Below are 10,417 nucleotides of genomic sequence, written 5' to 3'. Positions count from 1 at the left end.
GGGCCCACTTAGTCATTATCGGTCAATTGGATCCCTATTTTCAAGGGAGTCATGGGTCAATTAATGACCTTGACTTTCACTCTGCCCTAAAAATGTCTTATTTCACGCTTCCGACGTAGGGGCAAGGGAATGCTACATAGCAAGGTGATACCTCCCTTAGGGCAACCTTTCATCATCGTCTCTCCTAGGGAAGTCCAAGGGCATCACCATATGCTGTAGGTTCATGTCACTATTATCCAATTATTTTGTTGCTTGTCTTATTGCTTTCATCTTTGTTTTATTTTGATTCATTGAGTCTCCTTCATGATTGCATTTCTCGGAATTGAGTTTAATTTGATTCGTTTTTAGCATGCATAAAAATTTAGTTAGATTTGATCTTGATGTAAATGTTCTTTGATCAATAGCATATGTTAGCGGAATGAAATCTTTTGGTGTTTTTGACCAAAGTTGATTCAAAGGTAAAATCTCAAAAAACTTTTGAAAACTTGAAAATTTGAGATTTTACAAGATTGATTCGAATCATTCAGTTGTACACTGAATTTTTGATCCTGATAAAATTGGACAGTAGCTAAATTTATCAATTTGATCCTGATCAAGTTTTACACTTGATCTTGATCATTTTCCTATCAACAAATTTTGTCTAGTTTGATTCGAATGAAAATTTGTACATGTTTAATTATGTTTGATTTGATCCGAATCAAACTTTGAACATCATTCGAATCAAATCCTTTTTCCTAAAATCCTTGTCAGTTTTGTGTCATTTGACATGAATCAGATTGTGTGCTTGATTCAAATCACAAGGCATTTGATTCGAATCACATTTTCTATAATTTGAATCAACTGACATCTTTTTCAAAAAATAGTTATCTCTCTAACTCTTACTCTTGCATTTATATTCATAGTGATTGCCTGCTAGGTTTTTCAATTCCTTTGTATTATATCGTTTTGTTCTTAATAGTGATTAATTACGTAAAACCTTAGGTATTGTTGAAATTGGACAACAAGTCAAGCTAGTATTGAGATTGATAAAACTGAAAATGAATTGATTTAGGATTCCACACATTGAATCAATGGTGTACACTTTTTGTGATTACACAAACTGAATCAATTAATACTAAGAGTTTCATTATTATAATGTTGGATAATTGTGAAAGAAATGTGTTAGCTTGATCATATTCATCTGTATAATTTTCATTTTCGCTTCAAACCTTCTGCTCGCAACTCATTTTTGAAAACACTCTAATTTTGGAAAATGGCGGTTACACTTTTTAATTTGGATGTATTCATCCTCTCTAGACCTTTTTTCTATTTCCATATTCACACCCAACATAGACGAGGTCTTTTGCAAATATAACACTACAAACTTTTTATATTTATTGTCACTATTGGGAACTATACGATCTACCACACTTGGAAGTGCGAATCGCACCACCAACTATCTATATCCCATTGTAAAATTTTCAAAAGTGCTCAAGTATCCTTGAACAACGGGAACAACTTTACCGTTGAACACAATTACACACGTCAGAGTCTTCCTGTGAGATGTCGTCAATCAAAAGAGAGACATTTAATGTACTTGCTCCCAATGCTAATGATGTCCCATTAAGACCCTTTTAATTATCTTTGTTGTACAACTTGTCTAAAGATACACCTTGTAAGCCCCAATTGTACAAAATAAAATAAAGACTTAGGGACAACTATTATGAGTTGTTCGTAAAACTCATAGAGAAAGGCACACATAATTATATAGACTCCTGATATAATCAACAACAAGTAACTTTTTCCTGAAACACATCAATCACCATCCAATCTAATATTCCCGCACGACACACCATATTCTATACACTTTTAATATATAAGGATAAAGCTTGTCATTTCAAATATTCAAATTCATTCTCACTCACATATTATATCTAATTATTCTTACAAATCTAATTGTTAGAATACTAATCTCGAAGATTATCTACTTTCCATCTCACCGAAAGAACAAAGTCACTATAACAAGACACAATTTGCTATTAAATTTATTTGTTCTTTTTCAATTGCAAATATGGCTCGAGCCTTAATTTTCATCTTTTTATTAATATTCCAACATATATTAACATATTATCATAAATTTAAGTTTTTTCAATAAAAGTAATACTTTGTGTTTGAAAATGACATTCAGTTAATGAACGTTGTTTTTGTTTTTCTGAGTATTATTATTCATAATCATTTTATTGGACTCTTAATTATACATCAATATCTATTATTAATGGATGACATTTAATATAATTGATAATACTATTATGCTGTCCATATAATTCAATTAACTGTCAGCGATTCTATTGAGACTTTTCTCAAAAGACATATTAGCTATTTAATTTTGTTTCTATCTTATTTTTATAAAGCATAATATGCAACAAATCTTATCCTCATAAATTTATTCCCCTTTTAATTAGAGAAATGATTTACTCTTTTTAAAATGATTTTCGTTTTAATAAATATTTTAAAATGCCTGTTTTTTTAATATAACAAAATTGTTATTTTTCACTTATAAGACTTTAATTACTTGAATATTACTCTTTACAGTAATAAAATTGATTTAATAAAAATGTAACTGATTTTTTTTTAATCCGTATATATCAGTACTAACAGAATAATACTGAAATTGTTTCCTAAATTAATTCAACGTCTTTTTAGGCATAATTCAATGCTGTAACCGTCTTATAATATTCAACAACAATCGCCACGCGTATTATTTCTTAAGAACAAGTCGGCGTTATTATTAGCAGAAAAAGAAAAGAAAATCAACTCGGCATTTGCAATTGCATTCCGACAAAACCCTTCGTGAAAGTGCGATTGTTACTTCATTTCATCGTACCCACAAACAACAAGGTAATGTTACTTCACCTTCAACTTCGATCTTATAAATGTTACTTTCCCTTCAGCTATTTTTCTTAGTTCTTTCTCAGCTCTGTTAATTGCGGTTAAGTAATGATCATCGCATCTTTTTTTTATGTTGCATTTCATGCTTCAATTTTATAAATTTTGTTTTTCATTTTCTCTGATTTGATTCAACTGGTTCTAATTAATCAAAATGTTTACTTTTAATTGTTCGAAGTAACCCTCTTTTACTATTCAATTTCTTCCTAGTTTGCTTATATTTTTCACTTTTCATTCAGTGATCAAAGGTGATCAAATTGTGTTTTGTTTAAATGGCTGATCCAGAGGGTAGTTCCTTGTGGTTAAAAAGTTTAAATATTTGTCACTATTTTGGATGGAAAGATCATGGAGAATATGGGACTCTCGCTGCTATAATCATTGGCATCCTTGTTCCTGTCTTGTTTTCGGTTTTTTTCTTTGGAAAGAAAAGAGCTAAAACAAGAGGTGTTCATGTAGAGGTCAGTGGGGAGTCGGGTTATGCCATTCGTAATGCTCGGTATTCTGAGTTGGTTGAAGTTCCTTGGAAAGGAGCTCCAACTGTGGCTCATCTGTTTGAGCAATCTTGTGATAAACATTCACACAATAAGTTTCTTGGAACAAGGAAACTAATAGAAAAGGAGTTTGTTACATCTAGTGATGGCAGGAAGTTTGAGAAAGTTCACTTAGGAGAGTATGAATGGGAAACCTACGCCGAGGTCTTTGCTCGCGTGTCTAGTTTTGCGTCTGGTCTTCTTAAGTTAGGCCATGATATAGATAGCCGTGTTGCGATTTTTTCTGATACTCGGGCCGAGTGGCTCATTGCTCTCCAGGTACATTTCCTTAATTTCTTCCATTACAATTTGGCTTTATCGGTTCTGCAGTCACAAATTTTAATAAAATACTTGCTAAATTACAGGGTTGCTTCCGCCAGAGTATAACGGTTGTTACTATTTATGCTTCTCTAGGCGAGGATGCGTTAATCCACTCACTAAACGAGGTAGGAAGTTATTATCTTTTGTTTAATTGTAGTAACTATAAATGGTGGCATGTTCTCACTTGTAGCTTTGTAATATGAACAGACCCAAGTATCTACTCTGATCTGTGACGCAAAGCTGTTGAATAAGTTGGAACCAATAAGATCAAAACTAACATCCTTGCAAAATATAATTTATTTTGAAGACGATAGCAAAGAGGAACATGCTTTTTCTGAAGGTTTGAGCAACTATACAATTGCATCTTTTGGTGAAGTTGAGAAACTTGGGAAAGAAAGTCCTGTCGAACCAAGCTTGCCTTCCAAGAATGCTGTTGCAGTTGTCATGTATACAAGTGGCAGTACAGGTCTGCCAAAGGTTTGTTACTTCTTCAAGTTTTGTTAAAGCGGTTCTTCTGTGTCTATGCATGCATAATCTCTTATTCGTATTTTGGGATTTGCTGCATGTTTGTGAAATATTGTCCAAATTCATGTTTATTAATTTTCTCAGTAACCTAATGACTACTAAAGAACTCGTAATTCAGAGATATGAGTAGTTGAATATTAACTTTATATTGGTATGACTTTATTCTCTATACATTTTTTAGTGGTAATATATGTATGCATAAGAACCATATTAGGTCATTATGTACATGTTTCCCTTTGATTTGATAAGCTCTTAACTTTTAGTTATTGTTTAGGGTGTCATGATTACGCACGGGAATATTGTAGCCACTACAGCAGCTGTTATGACAGTGATTCCAAATCTGGGTAGTAAGGACGTGTACTTGGCATACTTGCCCCTTGCTCATGTTTTTGAAATGGCAGCAGAGGTGATTCTTTTAGCCTTTAAGTGTTAATCATCGAAGTAGTTGATTCTGTCTCTAAATTACTGTGGTTGTCCAGTCTGTTATGCTGGCTGCAGGTGTTGCAATTGGGTACGGCACTCCTATGACTTTGACCGACACATCTAATAAAATCAAGAAAGGAACCAAGGGAGATGTTACTGTCTTAAAGCCCACTCTTTTGACAGCGGTACCGGCTATTATTGACCGTATTCGAGATGGAGTTGTAAAAAAGGTGTGTCGACAAATCCACATCAACATTTTTATCTTTGCTACATTTAATCTTTATTTCTTTTTTGGAGATTCAGTGTTCTAATTTTACTATCATAATGCATTCCTGATGGGTAGGATTTTCCAATATGATAGTCACTTTGCAATCAGTCACTGCAGAAACTTGCATTTGTTTTTTCCTTTTTTACTTTCCCCCAATGTTTTTATCTTCCTTACTCTTATCTATATTGTACTTAGGTGGAGGAAAAAGGGGGACTTGCCAAGAATCTTTTCCAGACTGCATACAATCGTCGACTGGCTGCTGTCAAAGGAAGTTGGCTAGGAGCTTGGGGATTGGAGAAGTTGGTGTGGGATACCATTATCTTTAAAAAAATCCGCACTGTACTTGGAGGCAACCTCCGATTCATGCTTTGTGGTGGAGCTCCTTTATCCGGAGATTCACAACACTTTATCAATATCTGTGTCGGGTAATGACTCTCATCTTTATACTATGAATTATTTGGTTGGAACTAACTAATTGTATTATTTGTATGTGTGTGTGCGCGTGCGCACATATGTAGTGGAAGGATGAGATGAGTAAAATGAGAAAGTTTGGGATATAGTGGGAGACAATGAGACCTCCTGAATTACTTATACCCTTTTTCTTTTGTTTTTGTTCTGTAGAGAGAGAGGGGACTGATGGAGTTCCTATTATATTTGTAAAGACTACTATTATTAATATCATGTTGATATTACCATCAAATGTATTTTGGGGATATCTTCAAGAATGTCCTTGAAGTTATGAGGAGCAATTGAGTGTTATTTACGAACCATTTCATAACATACACACACATTATGAAAAATTGGTAGTGTAGTTAATGTGTTTTTATGAGGGAATATTACTAGATTGCCCTTTTTGTATAGTGGGAGTGCAATTCATACTCCAAGTCCAAACTACATATAGGAAGGGGATTTGCGGGTACCATACAGCATCCAGTTTAAAAAAGTTGGTAGAGGCAGAGTAGTCAACCTAGCTAGCAGCGTGGAGCGGCCGGCTGCAAAAGTGGGATGATGGGATAACATATAGCGGGATGGCCGTTATTTGATCATTTTTTGGACAAAATACATATGATAATTATAAAAAGTAAAATATTCATAAATCAAATAATGAAATGATGAAGCAGAGGGAGGAGTTGATGACTGAGAGGGAAGAACAAAGTGCAGAGAGAGACGGGGGAAGAGTCTCAACTCAAATTTGATTGAAAACCCCAAAATTACCCTTAAAACCTTTAAAATTATGGGGTAATTTCAGTTTTTCAGAGGGGAAAAGGATAGCGGGACAGAAACCGCTCCAGGCTGGGAACTGCTATCCTCTGCTATCCCGCTATTTACCCTATAGCGGCCGCTATAGTGTTCTGCACCGCTAAGGCTCTTCCCATAGCGTCTGGCCTCCGCTCCGCTGTTCCGTTATAGTGCAGCTATTGGCCGCCATTGAATACTGTGGGTAGTGGTGAATCGAATCTAGAGCCAAGGGTCCCCAAACGTGATTGTGTGTTATGTTCACAATTTCACAGCAGTAAAGTAAGAGGTTAAGTAAAATTCTATGACTAACTTTGCACTTTGCTCAATATTCATCTTTATTCCTTCATCAGACAAGTACATATATAGCTAACTTGGTTACAACAGATCCGCAAATCTAGCTACCCAATACCATCTGGGATTCTTACAATTAATGGTAATTAAGTGACTCAACAATAGAAGCTTCTAGGTGTTTCCATCATCTTGGGATCTTAGGCACCACAAAGTCATTTAGTCGTTTGGGCCTTACTGTGTTCCTTTTGGGCCTAACATGAGGTATTACTCCTCATCACCTCCCTTTACTTTATTTGTTGCAGTATCCTCTTCCCCTCCAACTTTATCTAACGACGACCTTTGTATTGTTTGTAAGACTTGGATAGTCCTTACTTTATAAGGCCATTTTGTGGGACTTGGATAGTTCTAACATATAGGAAAAGAGTGGTGGTTAGGTTCTGAAGCTTCAAACAAATTCATTACTAAGGAAGTTGTCAAACATCTGGTAGTACTTATAAAAGAGACCCAAAGTGCCTTTGTAGAGTTAGCAATCGAGCAGATGGACACAAAATTAGAAATACGGGAGTGTGCTAAGTGAGCATATTACAGATGTATGTGGTGGATGGATGTACAACAATTTTTTTTCTTGTTTGATTTAGAAAGGGCAGATATGGTGATTCAACTGGGATGATTGGTAAGATTAATCGAAATTGGGCAAGTTATAAAGGTATCATACTCAAGATAGAACTGGAAGGTAAAACTGTAGCTCCACAGTTAGTATCACCATCATCATAAATTCATAACTCAAGACAGCAGGATTCTTTGAAAACCTTGATCTATTATTATTCAGGTTGATTGGGGTTTATACACCGAGTACAGAGCATTAACAGCTCTGAAGGATGAGGAGAAATATCCTTTGCCCCAAAATCAGATCTCAAAATTCGGATTCAACTAATTAGGATGAAGGAAAATATATTCCTAAAACAACTTTCAAGACTTATGAGGGGTTATGTATGTTTCTTTTGATGCCTTTTGGACTATCTGTTGCTCCTCTTTTTAGTCTCTCATGAACAAGACACTCATACCCTTTCTATAGAAATTTATGTTGATGTTTTTCCGGTGACATACTGATTTACAGCAAAGACCAACCACACTTATTTGGGGCATCTGAGATCCATTCTTTAACTATTGCTTGTCCATTTGATTTACAAAGCACTTTATATTTTCAAACTCATGCCTCTTTTTGTCCAACTAGAGTTATAGTTCTTTGTATTTAATTATTTATTTATGTCGACAGGGCTCCTATCGGGCAAGGATACGGTTTGACTGAAACATTTGCTGGGGCTGCCTTCTCCGAGGCAGATGACTTTAGTGTGGGACGTGTTGGTCCACCTCTTCCTTGTTGCTACATTAAAGTATGCCATGTATCTCATTAACAAAATATCAGCACATTGAACTTCCAACCTTTACTTATTTATAGATGTTTATTGGAGTTCAAAAGTCGGTGAAAAGTTAGTAACATATTAGAAATAACAAATTGAATATATCTTAAGCTGTTATATAACTTGCAGTTGGTGCTATTTTAAGAGCCTCAAATGGGGTGGAATTTGATTTTGTTTTCAATTTGATTGTATAGCTTGTTTCTTGGGAAGAAGGAGGCTACCGGTCATCAGACAAACCAATGCCACGAGGAGAGGTTGTAGTTGGTGGATTCAGTGTGACAGCTGGTTATTTTAATAATCAAGACAAAACTAATGAAGTGTTCAAGGTAATTTTCACACTTTTTAGGTGCATGCCATTTTTCCTTTTCAACTTTCTTTAGTTTTATGTGAATTTGTTTTTGCTGAATAATAAGCAGCATATGTGATTTATTCAACTTATTACAGGTTGATGAGAAAGGCATGCGCTGGTTTTATACTGGTGACATTGGGCGATTCCATCCTGATGGGTGCCTTGAAATCATCGATAGGAAGAAAGATATTGTCAAACTTCAACACGGAGAATATATCTCTCTTGGAAAGGTGACTCAAACTATATCTAGTTGTCCTGGAATCTGGATGAAGTACTATTCACAGTAAAATTTTCAGGGTCTGACATTTGGATTTCATTTTTAACTTAATGACAGGTTGAGGCAGCACTGGCATCATGTGATCATGTGGATAATATAATGGTTTATGCAGATCCCTTCCACAGCTACTGTGTTGCTCTAGTTGTTGCTTCACATCAGTCCCTTGAAAAGTGGGCTCAAGAAACTGGTATTGAGTACAAAGACTTTCCTGATCTGTGTAACAAACCTGAAGCTGTCACTGAGGTCCTACAGTGCATTTCCAAGGTTAGCTAATATGTGGGATGGCTCTACTTTTTTGCTGCTTATCCAATCTCTAGATTATTCATTAATGATTTATTAATTTGAAGCACACTACCGCACTCTTAAGTTAATACACACAAATGTATAAATTCTCTTCATTTTAGTTATGATGATGTAACATGGTTAACTACATTGCAAGTTTAATAGCCCTTACATGGTTAATGAATGATTTATTTTACTTTAATCATTTCAGGCCGCAAAAGCTTCAAAGCTGCAAAAAACTGAAATTCCTGCAAAGATTAAGTTGTTGGCGGATCCATGGACACCTGAATCTGGATTAGTTACTGCTGCTCTCAAGTTAAAGAGAGAACAGCTGAAAGCCAAATTCAATGACGATCTTGAGAAGTTGTATGCATGAGTAATGTGCTATATGTTGCAGGTGTATGTTATGTTTGATTTTGGATTTTTCTCCTTCAACGTGGCTGATGTATTTTCACTTTGACATGTAAAACACATAAAGAGAGATTCAGCATAATGGTTGCTGTTGAGACTGCTGGATTGCTTTGTAAACAATGTGCTGATATAGATGATATAGTCATGCCACATGACTGGCATAGGATAATATATGAGCTGTTATTTAACTTGAAATACCTATGTCAATGATGTTTGTGAGGTTCTACAGCTTTTCACTGGGTTATCATATAGTTCACAGTACTCGACAGTTCTCACTAAGTGATGTTTCTACCTATGATATGAAGCACAAATAGTTCAAAAATCATGTAATGGGGACAAGTTTGATCCTATTAGGTGGAGTTACTAGTCAAATTGTAAAAACAAAGTAGGTTTATTTTTACAAGTTAATTCTATGTAAAATCCTAGGGAAAAAAGGGACCAGTGTATGTTGCATCCCTGGCATGTACCAGTACGAATGAACTTGAGCAAGGCTGTCAAGATCGGGAGCGGATAATAAGATTCTAAACGTAAGATCTAATCAAGAAAATACTATGCAATTATTTTTTATTCTTGGAAGATTGCACAATTGTAATAATACAAGAAGACTGTACTGAAAATTGTAAGATATTCCTAAAACGAAAAACAATACTGTATATTTGAAGTGTTCTACCTATATTTTTGTAGGCAAAATGGCCATAGGTCAAAGAATTCTTGTGCCTCAACTTGTTGTCATCCTTCTCGGATTGTAATGGTGGTGGCCGAAACTATACATCATAAAATCGTAAGATTTTAATATCTGAATCGAGATCTTGACAATCTTGCACTCAAGCTTATTGAGTTTTTTTTCCATAAACGAATGGATACGCTCTATAAAATAAGTTTAAACTTCAAATTCAAAATCAAATTTAAGTCCATGAGAAGCCTTTTCATGATATTATAGATATATAGGTAAAAGAATTATTAAAAAATACATGTTAATTTCAAAATAGAGACTAATACTGCGAATAAGAAAATTTTGCAGTAATGGAGAAGAGATTTTTTTAATGTGGCCGAAAAACAAAATTAGGTAATTTTGTAAGGAATATATAAGTGCAATAGAAAGATGACAGGTTTCTACTAGTATCTATAGTATTTGTAAGAATTTTGGAACAAGAC

At 34.8% G+C, this 10,417-nt stretch overlaps 1 protein-coding gene across 1 annotated transcript; it reads left to right on the top strand.

Annotated features, from left to right (window-relative positions):
* Nucleotides 1–2,708: 2,708 nt before the first annotated feature.
* LOC127083295 (long chain acyl-CoA synthetase 8) lies at nucleotides 2,709–9,490 on the top strand. The gene is made up of 12 exons (XM_051023598.1): nucleotides 2,709–2,877; nucleotides 3,165–3,734; nucleotides 3,821–3,901; nucleotides 3,984–4,253; nucleotides 4,576–4,707; nucleotides 4,781–4,954; nucleotides 5,188–5,417; nucleotides 7,799–7,916; nucleotides 8,138–8,269; nucleotides 8,388–8,522; nucleotides 8,627–8,833; nucleotides 9,063–9,490. The coding sequence occupies exons 2-12, from the start codon at nucleotides 3,198–3,200 to the stop codon at nucleotides 9,225–9,227; spliced, it is 2,181 nt and encodes a 726-aa protein (XP_050879555.1). The 5' UTR covers nucleotides 2,709–2,877; nucleotides 3,165–3,197; the 3' UTR covers nucleotides 9,228–9,490.
* The last annotated feature ends 927 nt before the right edge of the window (nucleotides 9,491–10,417 follow it).

This window comes from Lathyrus oleraceus, chromosome 5 (genome assembly GCF_024323335.1).
Source record: "Lathyrus oleraceus cultivar Zhongwan6 chromosome 5, CAAS_Psat_ZW6_1.0, whole genome shotgun sequence".
Taxonomy (NCBI): Eukaryota; Viridiplantae; Streptophyta; class Magnoliopsida; order Fabales; family Fabaceae; genus Lathyrus; species Lathyrus oleraceus.
This window is presented reverse-complemented; position numbering and strand designations above follow the sequence as displayed.

What these genes read in the sequence shown, in the direction of transcription:
- LOC127083295 (XM_051023598.1), top strand. Translation starts at nt 3,198, where the DNA reads ATGGCTGATCCAGAGGGTAGTTCCTTGTGGTTAAAAAGTTTAAATATT. An exon ending in AGTGGCTCATTGCTCTCCAG is followed by an intron (nt 3,735 to 3,820) that starts GTACATTTCCTT and finishes GCTAAATTACAG; the next exon opens with GGTTGCTTCCGCCAGAGTAT. An exon ending in AAACTAATGAAGTGTTCAAG is followed by an intron (nt 8,270 to 8,387) that starts GTAATTTTCACA and finishes AACTTATTACAG; the next exon opens with GTTGATGAGAAAGGCATGCG.